General features: G+C 39.7%; 1 protein-coding gene across 7 annotated transcripts in view; it reads right to left on the reverse strand.

Moving 5' to 3' along the window:
* The window catches only part of Gas2 (growth arrest specific 2), a 131,681-nt gene extending 108,633 nt beyond the window's left edge, over window positions 1–23,048 (reverse strand). For 2 of the 7 annotated variants that reach the window (XM_045146401.1, XM_045146397.1), the window contains exons 1-2: window positions 13,217–14,027; window positions 6,103–6,267 (exon numbers count right to left, since the gene is read on the reverse strand). In XM_045146401.1, the coding sequence (XP_045002336.1) occupies window positions 6,103–6,247 (145 nt within the window). In that variant the 5' untranslated portion in view covers window positions 6,248–6,267; window positions 13,217–14,027. The other 5 variants (XM_045146398.1, XM_045146400.1, XM_004650818.2 and 2 more) reach the window with 5 other exon arrangements.
* Between the last annotated feature and the right edge of the window lie 303 nt (window positions 23,049–23,351).

A 23,351-nucleotide genomic window follows, 5' to 3' on the forward strand; every position in this document is an offset into this window, starting at 1 on the left:
GCTCATAGAAGAACCCAGCTCTTTGACTCAGTCATTCCAGAAGCAAATTTTATGCTTTCATCCTTTATGCTCAACAAATTAAATATTTGCAGAACACACAGTGACTTATTTCCTCATGCAGTTTTTTTTTTCCCCCTATGTAGACATGACAGGAAGCAAGCTTTGTAGGAAGAAATCAGCCTGAGATTTCAAGATAATGATTCTAAGAAATGAAGAGCAGACTACCTTGGAGCACAGCTGAGAACACCATTCAGGCATGTTCTGATATTTGGCTCAATACACTATAGAAGAAAGTTAGAGTGGTTTAAATGTCTGATGATAATCAGATATCATATATCAAATTCCTCTCCCCTCCTTCTAAACCCCTCTCAGTCTCAACTTATTTTTCATGCTAAAGAATTCAAACATGACTCCATTCATATCTTAGTTCAAATGACTCCGTAATTTTGACAATGAATATCTTAGCTTAAATTATTCAGCGTTTTTTGACAATGGACTCTGAAGGTTGTGAGGTGGAAAATGACTCATGATAGCGGAAACTCTAGACCATGCAGATTCATAAGTGACCCTCAGATCAAAAACAACACAGTGGCCTGTGAACAGGAACTTGCTTCCTCAAACTTCCTGGGTAGCTTTTATTGTTTCACACCAAGAACAAGGGGATCCTGCAGGACAAGAATGCAGTAAAAGGTGTAAAAACAAAGCAGAGCTCTGGTTTCTGGGTAAAAATAGCAACATGGAAAGCCTAAATTAAAGAGGGAATAAGTACATTTCATGTGGATCACAGGTATCAAAAGTGTGTAATGAGGTGTTATTCAATGTGCCAAAGAAAACGCTCTTTAGTGAAGATGGCAGGCTCTTCATGATCTTGCTACAATTTTCTTTTTGAGTGTTTATCATAAAACTAGCCTATAGTCTCCTCTACTAGAAAACCTACCAAACAGCTAGAGAGATTTCTTAGTGGTTAAGGCACTTGCTTGCCATACCTAATGACTGAGGCTCAATTTCTCAGTACCCACATATAGCCAGATGTACAAAGTGGCACATGCATCTGGAGTTTGTCTGCAGTGGCTGAAGGCCCTGGCATGCCCATTCTCTTTGTCTGTCTCTCTTCTCTCTATCTTTCTCTGCTTGCAAATAAATAAATGAAAATAGTTTTTTCTAAAAAAGGAAATCTCAAAATGCACCATAGAGCTGAGAAGAAGTGAGAGAAGAGTGCTCAGCACCAAAACATCTCCATAACACCTTCCCAGGCTCTGGGACCATTGCGAACAAGGTGGCAGAAAGAACGAAAGAGCCAAAGAAAGAGTAGGGCTCTTTACAATGCACTCTTCCAGACACAAAATGGCCTGGATATCCATGACCTTGTAGTGCCTGGCACTACCTACACAAGACCATTGTAATAGGAAGAAAAGATGATGACATCAAAATTAAAGAGAGACTGATTTAGAGGGGAAGGGGGTATGATAAAGAGTGGAGTTGTGAAGCGGAAAGTGAGGAAGAAGAAAATTATCATGATTTATTGTCTATATATGGAAGATGTCAATAATAGAAGAAAAGTAAAATAAAATAAAACCTGAGCCAGGAATGGTGGTACATGCCTTACATCCCTGCATTTGGGAGGCAGAGGTAGAAGGATCACCATGAGTTCAAAGCCACCCTGAAACTACAGAGTTAATTCTAAGTCAGCCTGGGCTAGAGGGATGCCCAGCCTCAAAAAAAGAAAACAAAACAAAATAAAAAAAGAAAGAAAACCTACCATAGCTACAAAGTATTTCCCATAAGATCAGCAACTATACCTAAAGATATGTAAGAAGTCAAAACTATAACACAATGATATTCTCATGGGCTATTTTTGTGTGCTAGCCCAGAAACAAGCCCCAGCTACCACAGCCATTCCCATCACTTCAGCTGGCACACCTGCCATGAAACAGCAAGTAGTTTACATTCCAATGCATAAATACATGATGCTTAGCAGCTTATTATCTCTTTTTTCTTATGCCTAGGAAGCTACAGTGCTATTTATTACTGTTACTGATTCGGTAAATACATAGTAAAATTATATCATATCTACATTTGGGTCATGCATGCAAATATTTGTGGACCAAAACACAATCATTTCTTTCTCTATCAAATCATTTTTATCCTTCAAAATCTCTGACTATAAACTAAATGTTCTTTGAAAAGTAATATCTTCAGGCTGAAGATATGACTTAGTGGTTAAGACGCTTGCCTGCAAAGCCAAAAGGACCTCAATTCAATTCTCAGTTCAATTGCTTATGCACATAAGCAGATGCACAAGGTGGCACATGCATCTGGAGTTTGTTTGCAGTGGCTGATAGCCCTGGTGTGCCCAGTCTCTCTCTCTCTCTTTCTCTCTCTCTCTCTCTCTCTCTCTCTCTCTCTCTCTCTCTCTGCTATTACTCTCTCTCAAATAAACAAAAATAAAATATTAAAAAATCTTCAACCAGCATAAGTAGGATTGAAAATATTTATAAGTAGAATATCATTGATATGCATTTAAAAGGTATATCTCAAAAGTTACATTTGCGGAGCTGGAGACATGGTTCAACAGTTAAAGACACTTGTTTACAAAGCCTGACAAACCAGGCTGATTCACTGGTACCCACATACAGCCAAATGCACAAGTGACACAGGCACCTCAAGTTATTTGCAGTTGAAAAAGGCTCTGGTCTGCTCACTCGCTCTCTCTCTCTCTCTCTCTCTCTCCTGTTCACTCTCTCTTCACAAATAAATTAATTGAAATATTTTTTAAGTTACATTTTAAACAAGGAAAAGAAAAAAAATCTTTCCACAAGTATGTTGTCATATCTCATTAGCAAAATCTTAACAGCTGTAATTTAATATATAAATTTGTATATTACCAAATTATTCAGATGATTAATATGGAAATAAGACCAATTTTGAGACTGCTATAGGGCCATCTCTAACTTTCAAGGTCATGCAAACTAAGATTTGAAAGAGAGCTGCACAGCAAGAGTCTGAAAATATTTTCTAGGTAACAAAACAAAACTTCCATTAATGCCACCATGTCAGGAGCATGCACTGATTTTGTCTAAGGACATCACCCTCCAACAAAGCCAGATGCTTATTCTTCCTCTCTTACTAGCACCATTCTGATACATCTTGCCATTCCTTCCTACAACTGTCTTACTATTCCAGAAGTATTATGTGTTTAGGTTCCTTCCTAAATTAGTATGAAAGACTATCTATGTATTGCTTATGAATTCAAGTCATTGCCAGGTGACACGGCATTGTACCTTTGATTCTTTGGGAATTCCTTTGGTAAGAACATTTTACAAGCTAACAATTTCATCAGTTACAATTGCTAAAATTCAACAAAACAGCCTCTTCTTGAAAAATTCATTCATTTATATAAATGTCTTTTCCTTATTCATGAGTACTGATGACCTCAAATGCCCCAATCTGGATCTCCAGAGATGGGTTACTTGGAAACATGGATTTTTGGAGCTGGAAAGGATATTGAAGGTTATCTCCTCAGACTCCTTCATTTCTGCTTAAGGACACAGAGCCCAGAACAGAGAGCTGAGCAGTTCTGGGCTCGTGTCCTACCAGAGTACAGCCAGAGCCAGACGCTAGGTCTTCTGATGCCGAGAAAGGAGCCAGACCTCCTGGCTTCTCATCTGGGGATCTTTCCATTACACACACTGACTGTTCTTTGTGGCTGTACTGGGCTGCCCACACAGATCAAACTACTTTGTAAATGATCACATCCCTTACACAGAATACCTTTGATGTCCAAGTCATGGGACATTGGGGGCATACCTGTATAAACAGGCTGCACTCTATCTACTTAGACTTACCTCCTGCCTTAAATTATCTCCACTAATAATAATATAAATCTTAAGCTCCTCAATATCCTCTCCAAAGCCTCAATATTATAAACTGCCCCTGTGATGTGGACATTTGCTCTTGTTCAGTTCTCCTAGAGTATCTAGATCTCCACTTCAGTACACACCTTCCATGTCTCCAAGACCTTCTTCCATGCTTCACCCAGCTAACTGCTAATCATTCGGTGCCCGTTTAAATATAAAACCCTTAACAAAGACTCCCCAAGGCCTATGGTGCTGTGACCTGCCCCACCTCACGGTATATTCTAATCATAACCTAAACCCTTTAGCATTTATCAGAAGTCCAGACAATGGGTTGACTATTCAGTTGATTCTTTAATGGGCTTCTTTGCTAACCTACTCCAAATTTTATAAGAACATGCACATGCACTGTGTCTAAATCAGTGCTGAGCACTGCAGTCCCAATAAATATAACAGTTGTTCATTTGTATCATAGCTGGCTCTAAAGGTGACAGTCTTATTCAGACCGCAATAGCATTCACTAATTTTACAGATTATGAAATGGAGGCACAGGACAATAAGACATTCACCTAGTGTCATAGAGTAAGGGGTACAAATTGAAATTTGAGTTGGTACATTCTTCCCCCAGAGTCCATTTCTCATATCAGTGCTACCGTACACACAAATACTGGTTGAATAAGCTAATAAATTTATGTATAAAGCCAGGTTGACAATTTCATTGAACTATGTAAGTAAAATGCCAATACATACAGTGTTTGCTATGTGCTGTGACATGTGCTAAGGACAATATGTGCATGTTTTAAGTACTTTTCCCACAGCAACCTACAAAGAAGGCACCGTTGTTACTGCTCCGTGCACATGAAGAAAACAACTTGTGCGAGAGCCAGCTGGGACTCTAACATAGGTGGACTCTCCAGACCTATACTCTGGACTCGCTGGCACAATGATGACTCACCTCTGTAGGCAGGTTGCTGACAGTAAATAAAATACAAACATCAAGACTTTGAGAGCAGCAGAAAGACAGAAGTAGAGAAGCAATCCCTGGCTAAGCTGAAACAGCCCCATCTGTTTGTCTAATGAAGATGAGAGCTCCTTTTTCAGTAGATGAATAACTAGCAATAGGTAGCCCATTCTTCCTGGCGAAGGCAGGCCCTCAGTAGGGTGAAGGACTTATTGGAGGGTTTCTTTTACATTTTAGATTTATCCTTTGGCTGAATAGCTTTGTGAAAGATATAGCACTCATTCATATTCAGTAGCCCTAGTTAAACCATAAAAAGTGGCACAAACAGGATGTACATAATGAAGAAAAAAAACTTTTAAAAGAAGCATGGAGAACTGAGAAAAACCTTGGAAATGTGATAAATACTTTTAAACTTTGCTGAAATATCAGATGGAAAGGGAGCTTTCTCAGTAAGCTACAGTTTCATCACCTAGTAAATGTAGCCCTCATCTGGCAGGATTGCGAGAACAGGTAAAGTACTTTCTGACAGAGATAAAGCGTCACACATACCCAGTACACAAACCACATAACCGCCAAACTCTAGAGGGTCCCTCCCTATAGGTACCAAAGCCATCTTATACTCTGGGGAAATTATTAATTGGAGTAGCACATTAGTGGGAATATGTATGATGAGCATTTCAGTGTAGGAATCTAATATACCCTCTGACTATGGGGACACAGTAAAAGGGGTCACATCAGCACACAGTAGCATTTCTAAATAATACCTAAAAATGAGCAGTATATAAAAACAAGGGCAAACTGGAAAGAAAAAGAACTTAGTTCAAGGCTAGAGGCCTCTAGTGAGCTCATTTGGGCCGAGGATGGATGTTTTTATTCCCAAGTTCACATATTCAGCAGTTTTGGAAGGTGTTCTATAAAAGTAGGACAAAGAAACCCAGTTTTAGAAGCTAGATTTCACAGACCATGGCCTGGGCACAGTGACCAAAGAAGTCAGACAGGTCATCAGCAAGAAAGAAAAGTCAGAGAGCAAAATGGCATACAAATGAAATGAACAGTTTGACCACATATGTCCACATTGCAGAGCAGGATGAGGGAATTATAAAACAGTCCATGTGCGAGGCACTGGGAAATTAATCTAAGTTTCCACATGCTTCAGGCTTCCCAGAGGAAAAGACTCGATACTAAAAGTCTTTCCCAAGCTCTCACACACCTAGCCGAAGGACACCATAAGAGAGAAAAGCCAAAGAATCTATAATCTTGCTCATTAAACAATATCTTAAACCTTACCTAGCAGGTTGCTTAACCACAGAGCCAAATCTTCTTTCATCGGCAGTAAATTAGACTCATGTCTGCTGGCCAACCACTGACTGTACTGATGCATATCAGAGAGGCCTGGCCCACCACGCACCTTTGTGCTCAGGATAGTGGACATGGTTTACCCACTCCAAGTGCCTGTTTTGGAGACAAAAGAAGAATTGGTTTTTACATAGGCATCTCTAGTTACACTCTTGCCACCATGATAGAGCAATGAGCCAGACCCATGACCTTTCTAATGGCAGTTTAGGTTATTAATTATTAAACCACAAAGCATGACTTCCTCTATGTGCTCGTCCCCTTGCTTCCATCCAGTCACTTGGCAGAGCAGCAATCAAAGGTCAAGCAAAAAAATCAAACAATAAATACTGAAGTTATATAAAAAATATATTTAGAAAAGGCTAGTTCTAAGGCAAGTCATTCCATTTATGGAAACACAATAAAAGCTGGTCAAATGAAGATATTAGTGTCCAGTATGTTAACTCTCATCATTTGAGTTAATTTTTGAAACCATAGATTTCCACATAATTCAAGGACTGAATGTTGGCAGAAATAGTTGTTTGCAATTAGTGGTAAACACATGGACATTACTTTTGAGGCTATTTTTTAAATGTCTAAACATAACCCTTCTTTCCTTGGTGATGGCTGAGAATGTCAAGACTCATGATTAAGAACTGGCTGGGCAAAGGAGGAGGGCACATACAGATTTCACTGCATTTCTCTCTTAAGTCAAGGGAAACAAAAGCCACAGAGGATAACCAGATTTAACCCAAATCTACCACTGATAGATTTAGCATAATTAAACTAGAATATTGGTCTTCAAACTCCAAGACCAATATACTCTCCATAAAAACATTTTGACAAAATACATCTATCAATAACACTTACTGATAACATAAGAATCATGCCATATTCTTAGCAAACATTGACTTAAGTGATCTTTCCTCTTCTAAAGCCATCCCTTCATGCTTTGCATTATATATTTTAGGTTTTTCATGCTGAAATGTTTTTGCAATCATTTTGCAGTAGAAGGACTAAAATATACCTAAAATAAGATGGCTGGGGATGTAGCTCAATGGTAGAGTACTAGTCTACCAGTTAGAGACCCTATATTTAATCCTCAGTACAAATAATAAATAAAATAAGTAAGATAATTTCACTAACCCAATCACCTAACATCTATCATAAACTACTATATGAATCATAGGGAAAATACCTGAATATATAGTTGGCTTTCAACACATCACCTTTACATGCATTATTAAAAAAAAAAAACACAGAGTAGACTGAAGTATTAGATAAGAATGAAACAGCAAAAAATAACAAAACTGTAATTTTAACTCTACTCTGTCTGCAAGTATAGTCTAAAATAGCTGAGTGAATTACAACTAGATGACAATGAATCACAAATATGTGAGCAGGTAAGGAGCAAGATCTATGTGGCCTCATGAATGTTTCATCTACAATTCAATGTTTGTGGTATTTCAAGGTGACCAAAGTAAATTATATGATCTCCTTGGAGTTTTATTCTTCGAAATTTTTCATAGTATTACTTTGTTGTTAATCTTAAACTATTTTAAAGTTTACATAAAAAATAAGATACTTGGGCTTCTTCGTGAGAATGAAAATACTTAGTAGCAGAGGCTAGTAAGTTAAAAAGGAGACATAAAGGGAAGAGAAAGGAAGGGAGGAGGGTACTTAATAGGTTGATATTGTATATATGTAAGTACAATGATTGTGATGGGGAGGTAATATGATGGAGATGGAATTTCAAAGGGGAAAGTGGGTGGGGGACTTACCATTGGATATTTTTTTATAATCATGGAAAATGCTAATAAAAATTTTTAAAAAAATAAGATACTGGTATCATACAAAATGCAAACTGTGACTATCTCCCAAACATTATAAAAAAGACCATGAGGAAAATCAATAAATACCTCAAATGTGTTATAAATAGACAATTTTAAGATACAATTTTATTTTTGTTGCAATTCCTCTTTTAAGTAATTTTCTAAAGTATCACAGTGGCCCTGGTAAGCCATCTCAGAGTGCCCGGGGTGAGGCAGGGTGAGTGTGAGCAGGCTGTAGCACGCCTTGCCTGGCCGTGTGTTACTTCAGTATAGGCACCAGACCTTTGCCGCTTATTTGTTTGTTCTCTCCCACTTAATACTGACATTATCCACGTAGAGTCCTAAAGTTCTCCCCAAATGCCATGGTTTAAGCAACTAAAAGCTGAGACATTTTTATCCAAATTCCTTTAAAAATATGTCCATTTCCAGCAAAACAACACACCCATCTGTAACTAGTAAGGTGCCTACAGGCTGGCTGACCTGCGAAACTAACATGTAAGTAATCATATATTTAAGCACGAGTCATATATTTAAATAACTAATTGAAATCTTAAAGTGTTACCTCTAAAATGCCTTTCTTCTCAAGACACAATCTCTCCACTACTTTCCTGAAAGTGAGCTGTGGTGACTGAGTAACCTTACCTACACCCCATTGTGTGAGCTGCAACTTGCTTCTAAGCATCCGAGTCCTATTCTGCTCTGTAAAAGCAAGAAGACGCCTCAGGTTCTAAGGCTCATTGTCCTGCGCAGACTCAATGGGGATAGTTTACAGTGAGCCTAATGGCATGAACAATTTCAGTGAACCAGAGGGATACAATCCTTCCCCTCAATACTTCTAAACAGTGAAGTGTTTATTTCCTTGACAGTGGCACATTTATTTCTCATGTATCTCTCTTGTATTTTGCCTGAAATGTAATCTAAAATGATCTCCAAATATTAGCTGGTGATCATTAGTTAAAAGCAATAGAAATAAGTTTTATCATGATACTATGCATAGAACCACAACTTTCATGGAGAAGAAGGTAAGAGTAGAGTCAGATTCTCCTAGGAGGTCAAAGTGAGTGAAGGAAGGTGTTTAGTACGTAATTAATGTTCAGTAAAAGTTAAACAAACATATGGCAAATACACAGAAGCATAAAGGCATTGTCATGAATAGAACTCTTCAGTTTAAGTATTTTCTGAAAAGGATTGACAACCCAATTCCCCCCTGATTTGTTTTTCAGCTGGACTTTGACATCATTACTCAACTGAGCATGACTTGGTGGGTTTCCTGAAAGTCATTCCATATAGATCTCAGCATTGGTGGAGATAGGGAATACAGAAATGGACCCAGATTGCCTTTTGGGGGAATTTACTTTATGATAAAGGAAAGTCAATTTGATATGGCTTAGTTGTGAACAAATGTCTAAGTTTATAATCTGATAAGAAAATCACAATAGTATTTAGTCCTTTGTAACATATAGTAAGTCCTGAGTGAGTCAGAAAGAACAGAATTAGAAGATAAAGAACAAACTATCAAAAAGATTGCACCATTTTTTTTTAGTCCACCCAGGAAAGTTAACTTTGAGAAAAATGTTTTATTTCTAAGCACTGAAAAGTTATCTTCAATAAAATATGCATAAGCTAAATTTTCAGAAGGTCAATCATTAACCTTGGTAAATACTAAAGCCAATCTCTTTGGGAAGAATAGGAGCTCATACTCGTCTGTGACTTTACCAACCTATGGCTTCCATGTGTTTTTTGCAATCTTTCTAAATGGGTAACTCATTCATTAGAACTTGGAATGGAAAATAAACATTAAATGGAAAAACATGCAGGAACTTAATATAAAATCCTTCAAGGACAGTGTGTGTGTGTGTGTGTGTGTGTGTGTGTGTGTGTGTGTGTTTCCTTTTCTTTCTTTAGTAAAAGTGATTCTGGAAAAACAATTATGAGTCTGAAGAGATGCGAACAAGCCCAGGGGAAAAGTGGAAAGTTTATGAGTCCATAAGTAAGATTTCATATGTTTAAAGACTGTCTAGTCTGTTGGTCCAGAATCCCAACTGAACACATCATCGCTTTGACTCTAAGGAATAAGTGTTCTTTCACGCCACCTAGAGGTGTGCTCTGATTATAACTAACATGAGTTTTGCCCTATTTCTATATGGCTACATGTGAGATAAAACATATTGAAATATTGCATGTAGAAAACATTGAAAAACAAGAAAAGCAAGAACAGAACAAGATAAGCATCATATCATTACTATCTTCTGGGAGGTCCCATTAGGGAGCCAGAAGGACAATGTATCGGGGTTGGAATCTGAGGCCCCAGTGTCAAATAATAGGACAATTCCTGGCCATTTGGTACCAGTTCTAGACAAGACATCTGAATTTTTTTGAACATTATGAGGATCATATACCATGTGTGATTGGCAAATGTCTTTAACTTTTTATGTCTTATATTAGTGCAAGTTAGGCATCACCATCAGAAAATGTGCCAAAGTGAAACTTCCTCTGACTTATTTTGGGAAAAAAATCTGCAACAAAAAAGGAGAGTCCTATATAACTATAAATTATTAAGTAATTAAAGAGAGAAGAATGGAATTGCAATAGATGGGCTACTGATGAGAAAGCCATATGTCTGAAGGCTCCAAATTTTCCTGCATATGGAGAATACTGCATTCAATATGACATATGAAAATTTAATCTGTAAAATGTATAAATTGGGCATGGTGATGCATGCCTTTAATCCCAGCACTTGGGAGGCAGAGGTAGAAGGATCACCATGAGTTTGAGGCCACCCTGAGACTACATAGTAAATTCCAGATCAGCCTAGGCTAGAGTGAGACCCCACCTCAAAAAGCCAAAAATCAAAATTAAAAATGTAAATAGCTTAATAGATCTTTAAAATTTGGCAGCAAAGTATATTGCATTTTCTATACCAGTTGAAGATCATAAGCTAGTAACAAATGTCTATGCTCACTGAGACAAAAGGATATGTACATCTCCCCCACCCCAGACTCAACTAAAAGTAATTGATCCCAATGAATGCATCCAAGGATCCCATCCATGAAAGCAACCATTGCTATCTTTTGCAATACTGGCATCATTCTACTTATTCAGTTCTATGTAACACAGTGTTAATTAATGAATAAACAAAGATTAGATGCCACGGACACTACCTTTTAAAATTCAGAACAAAAATGCCTCTATGCCATAACCTTTCCACAACTGATCAGGAAAAAACACAGTGTTTCAACTAGACTCAAACAATAAAATACTCAAGTATGGTCCTTGGTGATTTATCTGAACTGACCAGTAATGTCTCTACAAAATGTAGACCTTCAATCCATGTTATAAATGCAAGATCTTGTTGTTGCGGCTATTAGATTGATCGACTAGCTGTAAACGTTTTATATTATGAAACATGTTCTTTCTATATGCCTAAGCTATACGTAAGCTGTTAGCTGAGGCTAGCTAACCTGGAATTTGAAATCCTCTTTCATTAGCTTCCCAAGTGCTAGGATTACAGGTCAGTACCACCATTCCCAGGTAGAATACAAAATTTTAATAAAGTGTGTACTCAGAAAATAAAGTCAACAATTTAATCATTTCAGATCCTGTAATGGACTCACTACCTCACCAGCTGGTCCTTTCACAAACAAGAAATGATAAATGCAAAATCATATGTAACACTACTTATCTAACTGGAATAAATTACAAAACCCAATGGGACCTTTGAAGAATTTGTATGGTGAAGTTCTTAAATAGCAATAAGACACTTGAGGGTTCAGATGGTACTCTGCCCAAATAACAAGGCTATTTTACACAAAGTTATTAAAAGTCTACTTTCTAGACCCTTCTGAGACCCTGTCTATGTGACGTGAACTCTTATTAGACATCTCTTTCTTTTCCCATATTGCCATAATGATATATATTTGTCTTGGATAAAATAATAGTGTGTGTGTTTTATATATATATATATATATATATATATATATATATATATATATATATATATATGTTTATATACACATACATACATATATATACATACATACATACATCATGCAGACATTCATACATACATACACAAACAACTCCATCTTGAACTGGAGAGATGGTTCAGCAGTTAAGGAGCTTGCCTAAAATGCCTAAGGACCTGGTTTTGATTCCTCAGCGTTCACATAAAGACAGATGCATAAGATGGCACATGCATCTAGAGTTCATTTGCAGCAACTAGAGGCCCTGGGGTGCCCAGTCTCTGTCTCTCTCTTTCAAATAAATAAATAAAATTTTTTAAAAATATTTCTTCCCAAGACATGGTCGAAAAAAGAGCAAAAGACAAACTGATATAATTTCTACTATTACTCCATTTCTTTACTCTAGTCAAGAAATATTGAATGTGACTGAATCAGCGGTTAAGGCACTTCCCTCCAAAGCCTAAGGACCCTGGTTCAATTCTCTAGAACCTACATAAAGCCAGATGCACAAAGAAGCACATGCATCTGAAGTTCGTTTGCAGCAGCTGGAGGCCCTAGCATTGTGTGTCCCTTCTCTTTCTTTCTCCCTCTCCCTCTCCCTCTCCCTCTCCCTCTCCCTCTCCCTCTCCCTCTCCCTCTCTCCCTCCCTCCCTCTCTCTCTCGCTCTCTCTCTCTCTCCCTCTCTCTGTCTCGTGCGCACTCTCTCTCTCTCCTTACAAACAAATAAAAATATGTTTTTTAAGAAATAATGGAAACCTTGACAGCTGCTCAGGAAACATGGAGGGGAATGGATCTTGTGTGGAGCACAATATCAAAACCACAAAAATACAAAATCAAGCTAGAGAATCTGCAGAAATTTTAAACAAATATCCCTGTAAACAAATTTCTACATGTTCCTCATTCATTCCAACCAACTTGTTTTCCATGAATCCCATCACAGACACAGCTGACTCCTAGTCTTGAGGCAAACCCTAAAACACTCATGATTCCACAGGTTACATTCAGACTTCTGATTTTACCAATCTTGCAGGCTTAAGGGTTAAAGAAGGTTGATGGCCAAATGTGTAGAAAATTCAGGGGCAATCACAAGTCCTTTTGCACTAGGTGAATATATGTCCCAATAAAGCACAGTCTGCATTGCAAAAGTAGTGTTTAGTAATAAAATGAAATAAGCCCAAAGTTGAGTACACAAAGCTGAAACTTAAGCTACCTTTCTTGCTTAAAAACTTTTCAGGCACCCCACCTAAGGCCATTGTCCAGACCATCATGCCTTACCTTCTCTTAGGCAGTCAGAACCAGGACTCCCATGTTGGGAAGGACCACCACCACCTTCCTGTCCAGACTTACAGCCATGCATTCCTTGCTAAGAACGCATTGATCGGTTTCAAAGACGAGCTGGGCAAGCCAGATCCCAGCTGTGGTTAATCAGTGTCCACAGGCTGAGCTGGGGAAGCAGCAATGAGGAAGGGTTTGTTCTCAGCCCTGCCTGGTGAGTCCCTGGGGACAGGTAGGAAGGAAAGGACTTCCCCTGCCTGTAGACATACACCCAACTTTACTGAACACCAGGAGGCCAACCTGCAAGCAGATCCACTCTGCACAGTTCCTCCAGCTTTCTGGAAGAAGGTTGGGGTGGTGGATGGGGACATGAAAGAGAAAGCTTGAAAATTTCTCACTGTAAAAGGTGAGGATGAACAACAGTGAAAGGCAATGGAAGGCTGTAAGTTTTTAAGCAGTGTCTGAAGGAATGTGCTGTAGCCCCACCTCCATTTGCATTATAGTAGTCTTGACTTCAGAACCCGCTCCCTCAGGTCCCTACATTACAGACTTAGGCGTCTGCTCCTAATTAATTAATTGTATGCTAAATTGGAACAAGTTAATTCTGCAAGGGCTCATGCCTCCAAAGAAAGTTCGGCTCCTCTATTTCCTGAGCAAGTTCAGATTCTGGCTATCCGTTGGCTAGACCAAAAGAAGACACCATGTGGAAGTACAAAGTCATTGATATATCTGTTCCCGCACCATCCAACTGGACAAAAGGAAGCAGATTCACTTCAAATTACTGCTCAAGGTATTCCTCCCACCCTGGTCTCACTGACCCAAACATTCAGTAGAGTGAGATTAAGACCACCTTCCCACAGCCCTTCTCTCCCGCAGCAGGCAACGTGGAGCATGCATTACGTTACAGACACGCGAGGGCACGACGCCTGCGTGCGTCGACGATCCGCAGCTGACCCGACATCCTCACTTCCGCCCCAATCACGGGGATGCTGGCGGTTTCTAGGGAACCCGAGCGCCCCACACTGCAGTGGCTCCAGCGGTTTCTAGTGAACCCGAGCGCCCCGCACTGCAGTGATCCCGGAGGTCGCCAGGAAACCCGAGCGCCCCGCACTGCGATGGCCCGAGCGGTTTCCAGGGAGCCCGAGCACCCCGTCCCGGGGCTCACCGCGCCGCAGGGCTGCAGCTTGTCCCCGGCGCCGGCGCGGAGATCCTGCGGCGCCGCTCCTCCGCATGCTTCAGAGGCCGCTCCTGCAGGAGCAGTTTGGGAAAGCGGTGTTCCTTCCCCCTTGCCAGACCCAGATCTCCCACATTTCATCCGAGCACTGGCCGAGCGGAAGTGAAATGCTTACTTTTTCTGGTGGACAGCAAAGGCGCTGACACTGGTTTACCCCTCAGAAGGGGAGATTGGATTACAAGCCCTTGGCAGTAATTCCAGGACTCCAACCCCTGCCTGTCCCCCAAACGCGAAACCTAAGAGAGAAAAGGTGGGGGCGGGGAGCGGATCATGTTTAACTCCAGGGTTTTAAGAGTCAATGCTAAAACTGGGTGTTGGAAAGACTGCTTTTTTTCTTTCTTTTTTTCCTTTCCTGGCCTGTAATTTTTGCAGACTCGGAGCAGGAGCTTTCCAGTAACTTCAGCTACTCTTCATTCCAAATTTTAGAATTTGATGACTTGCACGGCTGTTTAAAGATCAGATGGGAGAAGCACTCAGGGCAGGTTCCACCACGTTACAGAAGGGAATCTCAGCTAGCCGCGGCTGGGCGCTGGGCGGGGCAGCAGATACACTAGAACCCACCGTTGCTTATTAAGATGAGGGCTCTGACCTGAAGGCAGCCAGCACAGGGCACGTGTCCATCGCGTTCACCTCCGAAGGTCGCCAGCACCTGCGCTGCCCACACTGGCTTGTACTCCAGTTCACTTTCAGTGTCGCTCCCTGGTGCAGGGTGGCGATGGCAGTGGAACAGGGCCTCATCCTCTGCCCGAGGTCATGCTGAAAGCCTTGCACACTTGCCCTCCCTGTGGGCACTGGACAGAAAGAAACGACCTGTAAATCCACAAAGGTAAAGTAAGGGAGATCATTTGGGATCCAGTTGAAAGGTGCATTTTGCATTTATAGCCACATTCCTCTGCGAGTGGTTACTTGCTCTAAAGTCCAGAAGCTGCTCTTGGCTTGTAGCAGCACAGCCAATGAGAAGAAGACAACACACTGATATCTGGGCACATTGAACGCCAAATTTCAGCTCACTTTGAAGTTGCATCTGGGGGCTCCGTCCTTCTTACAGTCCCCAAAGAAAACTTGTATATAACTAAATAACAACAAAACATAAAACAGACAGAACTTCTATTGATGAATCTGAATCACTAAATATGAACAAGATCATTTCCAAAACGTTAACTAGACTTGGACTGGGGAGGTAGCTCAGTGGATAAAGCACTTACCATTCAAGCATGCATACCCAAGTTCGGATCCCAGACCCCACTGAAGCAGCCATAGAAAGCAAATTTTCATTCCAGCCTCTTAACGGTGCGGTGGGAGACAGAGGTATCTCCCTCAGGTTCCGGGACTGGGGACTGACTAGCCTGGGAAGCCAGCACTGAACAGCTAAGAATTTGTCTCAAAATGAGGTGGAAGATGAGAACTTAGCAGGAAGAAAAATGAACCACATTTTAAATTTCCACCAGAGTATTTTGAGATTCTGAGTAGATTCACTTTACATAAAATGTCCACCATTGGGCTGGAGAGATGGCTTAGCGGTTAAGCGCTTGCCTGTGAAGCCTAAGGACCCCGGTTCGAGGCTCGGTTCCCCAGGTCCCACGTTAGCCAGATGCACAAGGGGGCGCATGTGTCTGGAGTTCGTTTGCAGAGGCTGGAAGCCCTGGCGTGCCCATTCTCTCTCTCTCCCTCTATCTGTCTTTCTCTCTGTGTCTGTCGCTCTCAAATAAATAAATAAATGAATTTTTTTTAAAAGTCCACCATTGATAATGTTTTATAATCAAACATCAGCATCCAGTAAACTATAAAGTATGTTCAGGTGCTCAAAAAGGTAGCACCTTGGGTTTTTCCCAATTGCTCCTCAGAGAAAATGTTCTTGTCTCCTTGTTCAGTACTTAAGTTATAAAAGGCACACTGTGAGGCAATGCTTCTGTTGATTCAGGAATAATGTTGAACTCAGTTTTGGAAAGAAAAGAGGCTTACAAGGGCACTGAAAAGCAAGCAGTCAAAATTACTTACTCTCCATATACCCTGCCCTTCCAGATATTTTGGGTTTGTAATTATACATCCTGTCAGATTTTCTATCCTAGAAAAAGCCAAAAGGAAAAAAAAAAAAAAACCAGAAAAATAAAGCATTTACATTTGTCATCTAAGTGACATTTTGCTTTGTCATCTAAGAGTCAGGCTGAACACATTTCACAGGAGGCAAATGTGCAATAGGACAGGAATTCCTAGCAGGATAAACTGGGGTTTGACTTAGGTTTTCTTAGCACATGCAGCAATTCCCATCTACTTCTGTGCTTCTCAAAATCAGTATTTCTCTGTGTCTCAATCACTTGCTGATATATCTTCTGAAGATAATCTCTTGTTAAGTACCATTTTCATTTAACCTGGTCTCATCCCAGACTATTCACCTTAGGAGGTCTTTCAAAGACTCAGCTGTAACCATATGACTGGCAGGTCAGAGAAGTATCTCACCTAAGCAGATGAAAATTTTCTAAATATCGCTTTGAAATTTACAAAGAAATATACAAGGGGCCTGATTCAAACAAGACAGGAGAGGAACAGCACTTTAAGACTGTCCCCTGACCTCCACACAAGCTTAAATTGCAGGTGCTCACATACACACAAAAGTAAGCCAAGCTTTAAAGATGCAGAACTGCTTGCTATTGTTCTTTCAGTCACAGCTAAAGGGATCTAATGGTAGTGTCTGTTATGGGGGGTTAGGGAGGTAGAGGGGGAGAAGGCAAGAAATAGCTCAGCGGGTAAAGTACTTGCCATGGAAACATAAGAGACCTGAGTTTCGATCCCCAGAACTAATGTAAAGCACCCATAATTTCAGCATGCCTGCAGGAGAGAAAGGAGGTGGTTACAGGCAATCCCCTGTAAACTCATGGGCCAAGCCTGACTACACAGACCAGTGAACAATGAGAGACGCTGCCTCAGACAAAGTGGAAGGTGAGGACTGACACCCAAGATTGTCCTCTGGCCTCCACACGTGTGCCATGACACATGTGTGTCCTCACACACTTGAACACACACATGCAACACACATATCATACACTCTCCCAAAAGGGGTCCTATTTTAGTTCATCTATATACAACCTTTCTCTTTTCTTCCTCTCCCTTCCTCCAATGGAAGGGATATATGTGCACTTATTCTGGAAAAATGAAATGGAGATTAGTAGCTCTGAAACAAATTTAATAAAGGAAATGGACATTGGGTTAAAGTTAATGAAATTCATTTCAAAAGATGGCTAAGAAAGGTCCCTATTCTTAAAATAGCTTTCAAGAGCAGTTAGTAATGGCAAATGATAAACTTGGAAGCAATTAGAAACAGAGCTAAAAAGACAAGAGTGAAGACAGGTAATGGTCCTGAGATGTATGAGGTAATGAAAACAATAGAGATGTCTCATAAGTAAAGCACCTATTTACATTTTATTAGAATCCTTCATTCAATCAGATAAAATGTTTATCTTTCCCTGCCTCATAGTCCTTGGTAAAGGCCCTCAACTATTCATAAAAGCATTTTTTTTCACACAGCTGTATTTTTTTTTTCAATGTCCTCAGGAAAAGGGCCTGAATTTTATAAGTGCAAGCATAGTAATTACACATTGTGTTAGGAAGAAAGGGGACTGGCATTTGAAGTTCGCTACAATAGATCCTACATTTTACAACTATTTATGTAAAAAAAAAAATCACAAGAATAAATTAATGGAGAAAAATTTTGGTAAAAGCTCATGGTATAGTATCTAAGATGCAACAGCAAACCCTGCAGCTTCTGACTGTGAACAGCAAGCTTTTCAGTTCAACCTAACAGTAGTATACAGGTTCGTTTCCTACTGCACCAGACTAGAACTATGAAAAGTAGGTGAAACTTATGAGCATGTTTCCCTAATATTATACATGGGATAAACTGAAATCTTTTTTTTTTTTTTTTTTTTTTTTTTTTGGCTTTACAAGGTAGGGTCTTACTCTACTCACTCTAGCTCAGGCTGACCTGGAATTCACTATGTAATCTCAGGGTGGCTTCTAACTCACAGGGATCCTCCTACTTCTGCCTCCCTAGTGCTGGGATTAAAGATGTGTGCCACCATGACCAGTGACAAAATTATTTTATAAAATAAGCTATTTGTCTCATCTGGCTTTAAATACTCTAATCTACATTGACTGTGTTGTGACTACCCTTACCTATGTTACAGTTAATATTTTCCTTTGTTTATATTTTAAGGTTTGCTTCGAAATCTTTTTTAAAAAAACTATCATGCTAATTTTGAATAGTTCAAATTCAATAAAAATATTCAACACAATAACCATGCCTATCCTTGGCACCATCAAATCCCAGCATGTAGACTCCCATGAGGCAAGAGAGTAGGCACTGGAGAAATCATGCTCTCATGAAAGCATGTGAAAGAAGCCAGTGTCTTAGGCAACTTACTACAAGCTGGTTATTTTTATATATTGTCTCTAATTTTGTATTTTGAGCCTCTGAATAGAAAACTAAAGTTAAAATAACATTACAAATGATGGTCTCATTCCAAAACTAGAATTATTTCATGTGGTAAAATCTAACTGGAGTTCACTAAAACAGATGCTTGCATTTGTGCCAGGCTTGGAAATGAGTTCAGCCTGTGTCACTTGTCACTTCATTAGAATCCAAGGTTCATTTGGACCCATATAATATGAGTGCAATGAAAAGCAGAGGAAACATTACTCACACAGTGGCTTTCAATGTCTTCACTGTGGCCCACAATAAGAAACCCACTATGGAACAGGTACACAGAAGCATGAAACTACCAGTGCTAATATTAATAAATTATTGTACTTTGATACTTTTCTCTCCAGAGTATAGATTCTTGTGTTATTCCATTGAGAAGAGATGCTATCAGAGAATGGCTCATCAGTGTGTTTCACTGAGCTCGAGAATAAATATAAAACATTGATATACATGTAATAGTGATAGACAAACATGGCATTGTGTAATGTCACCCTAATGCATTGAAGTCTTTGCTCATGTAAACACAAATGGTATTCCATGTCCTGCCTTCTCCTTCTGAAGACATGAGACTTGTTTTTCTAGGAGCAGCTTAACTGACATTTTCTTTGCTCTTCTGGGGACAGCTGAGCTGACACCTTTTCTGGGGTTCTTTCTGGTCTTCCTGTCATGTTTCTATGTCTAGTGTTCTGAGTACTTTGTTCAATATTCCACCATCCTTCCTCTGAACTGTGGGTATGAAAGAGTAGGGATTATGTTTTCCATATGATACTTAGTTCTTTATCAGTGTACCAAACGTAAGCCTGTTTAGTAACTAAGTGGGTGAAGAATCAGACCCTACAGTCCTACCTAGGGAAGATGGAAGAGTGTTGTGCTCACCAAAGGCTCTGCTGAGATACAAGTTCCATCTTTGTTGATTGAACAATTAACATTACAAGTAGGATTTTTTATTCTCGTGTTCCTTGAAATCACTTTTATAAAAACCATAGATCAATTAGACTTATTTGAGGGGAGGTTACTGATAATGACTAACTTAGCATTACTTTATTAGACAACTTCCTGAAATTCCCATTATTAGAACTCTATTTTTTCACAAATAAGGAATCTTTCCTACCTTCCAGCTTACATGAGGCATTTAGAGAAATGGCTTATAAGTGATCTAATTTGGTATTTGTTATACAAAGTGATAGAGCAGACAGGATGTCACTCCAGGCCCAATGTGAAGTAACTGTTCAGGAACGGGTCAGGGTCAACCGGACTTTCCTTCATCACACTGCTGTGACCACCATAACCACTAAGCCACATGCTAAGAAGCTCTACCAAAGATACCAGGGGAAGGGCAGAGTGTCTTGTACTCAAATGATTACCACTGCAGTAGACATCATAACCTGAAGTCCAAACTTGTCAAGAGACAAAGCAGGTTCAAGTTCTAACCTCTTTTCTTTTCTGCGCAGTTTGAATTGACAGTTATTTTATTATTGAGAATCTACATCTTATTGGTTCTCATCACAACAGATGCCTGAAACAATATTATATCCATTAAAACTAGAGAACAGAACATGTACATCCTTTCTCTGACTCCACTTTCACTTCCTTAGGTGTGGTATACTCACTCTCTCACCTTCTCTATGCCAAGCATTGGTTATATAAACATGGAGCTACAATTTCTGCTCACTACGAGCTCACAATGTTATAGGAAAGATGGATTTACAGAGCTTATATGGTTTCTCATACTTATTAGACAGCAAAAGGCAAGCATGGTGGCACATATCTGTAACCCTAGCATCTGGAGCAAGATAATCTAGAGTTTGAGGACAGCCTGGTCTTCATGAGTTCCTTCCTCAACAAACCAAAAATAAAACCAAAGCAAATATATAAATGAATCCCAGCAAGGATACAATTATGCCCTATGGCTGTGTCTGACTAATTAGAAAATTTCATAAAACAAACTAGAAAGGAATTTGAAACAACAGATTTGACAGAATGGAGCCTTTCTACCAAACTCCCTCCCTTTCTCCATTCCCCCCTTTATACCTTCATTCTCTCCTTCATCCATTTTTCCCCATTCCTTCTATCCCATCCTTCACTCTACCCTTGCTTTCTTCTTCCTTTCTTGTTACGAAAAAAAAAAAAAAATGGAGTCACCTTTTAATTTTTTTTCTCAGATAATACTACAAGGCATTTATAACCCAAAGTCTAACTACCATAGTATAATTCCCTGAGGGAAATTAAATAAACTATGTTTGAAAAGAAGGTAATCTCCATAGTGTCCTGACTCTCAGCCAGTCTGAACCACTCCTGGTCTTGAGAGTTAACATGACACAGAATCATCGGTAACCACGGTCTTGACACAGTGGTGTGCAGCTGTCCACAGAACCAATGAAAACCTTGCAGAGGTACAGGCAGGTGCTCACAAGAAGAACATGGAAGAAGATGTTTGACAGGAAAAATTGAGAGAAAGTATTCAACCCCTCACAGAAGTATTCTCTTTTCTTTTGGCTATAGTCACAGGAGCAGGGTAACGAAGTCAATGAAGCATAGTTTTGAATTACCACTAAGCCAAAGCAGACTGAAGTGCCCAGAGACTGAAAGGTATCTGTAAGGAAAGTCTTAATTTTTATTAGTAATGACTTAATTTCAAATTGAATGATTAACCCAAAGAAGAATTTGACTCCAAGTTATAGGCACTTTATGGATGCTGAGGGAGAGGGATGTATTTCTGGCAATGGTAAGGCGACTGATAGGCTCACGCACTCGGGAAAAAAAAACCCTTACATGTGCCCAAGCAAAAGTTAAACTCAGTGAGCAACACACAAGAACAAAAGGGAGACACCAAAGTAGAAGAGGGACTAGCTGGAAAGAACAAGTGGTTCAGTACAAGGGGAATAAAGAAGAGGGTCAAAAGGAGGTAACAGGACTATAATGAAAATGCAAAATATACATGTGTAAAAATTGTCAATAAATAAAAAAGAATTTGACTTCAAAATAGAAGTTAGAATAATAATATACTATCAGGGGCTGGAGAGATGGATCAAGTGTTAAAGATACTTGCTTGCACAACCTGATGGTCTGGGTTCATTTCCCAAGTACCCACATAAAGGCAGATGCACAGAGTGGCACATGTGTCTGGAGTTCACTTACAGTGGCAAAAGGCCCTGGTGCATCCATATTCCCTCCCTCCCTCCCTCCCTCTCTCCCTCTCTCTCTCTCTCTCTCTCTCTCTCTCTCTCTCTCTTTCTCTGTCCTTGGAAACACACACACACACACACACACACACACACACACACACACACACATATATATAATTTTTTTTAAAACACTCATCCTTTAATGTGAAAAAAAAGTTACAACTTCACTTAAATTTGACTCATCTAAAAATCAAGTTTCTGGAGAGTCACACAATCTACATGTCAGATATGACAGTCAGATCATAGTGTAGACGAAAGTCAACTACAGCTTCATCTGTACTGCAAAGCAAGCTTATACGGAGTGTCTCTGTAATCCTGAGCTAACAGTAGCTAAGGTTTGATTGGTTTCTGATGTGTGCAAAGAGTATAGGAGGAGTATAATGAAACATATGCTAGAATTTTGCCTCTATTTGTACCTATAATTATTATTATACAATATATCATATATTCATAACCTGTAGTCATGATAACTCTTCAAACCATACTAGTAATGAAATCAAAAGAAATGGAGCAAATCTGTAAAGGTTAACATGATAACCTCAACTTAACAAACAAGACAAGTCATGCTGGAGAGATGGCTTAGAGGTTAAGGTGCTTGCCTGCAAAGCCTAAGGACCAAGGTTCAATTCCCCAGTACCCACATAAACCAGATACACAAGGTGGCTAGAATTTATCTGCAGTGGCTAGAGGCCCTGGTGCACCCATTCTATCTCTCTATCTGCCATTTCCCTTTCTCTCTCTTTCTCTCTCTCTCATATAAATAAAATAAAATAATAATTAAATTTAAAAAGACAAGGGATGTTACCTTGCAGTATCATTCTTTATGTGGCTGGTAGCACACCAGCACTGAAATCCTTCACTTGCCATCACCTCCAACCTCTGAAAGTCCCCTTATAAGCAGGAGTAGGACACACTTCAGTGTTCAGAGGCCCCAAAGAGGCTCCTGTGGAAGAACATACAATTGATGAGGGGAAAATAGGGAGAGGGAGATCATGAGGCCTGCCTAGGTTACACAGGCTCTAAGGTCTCTATAATACCCCACCCCCAACCCCGGCCAAATTGGAGCAGAGAATTTGTAGTGATATTCTCAAGCCTTTCATTTGAACTGATCACTGTGGAGAATCCTGGAGGGATATGGGTCAGTAGAGGAGGCCAGTGTACAGGATAGTTATAGAATAGGGCACATAACTGACTCTGGATGTCTTTAATGGTAGTTCTCTTTTCACAGTCTCACCATCA

This window comes from Jaculus jaculus, chromosome 3 (assembly GCF_020740685.1).
Source record: "Jaculus jaculus isolate mJacJac1 chromosome 3, mJacJac1.mat.Y.cur, whole genome shotgun sequence".
NCBI classification, from domain to species: domain Eukaryota; kingdom Metazoa; phylum Chordata; class Mammalia; order Rodentia; family Dipodidae; genus Jaculus; species Jaculus jaculus.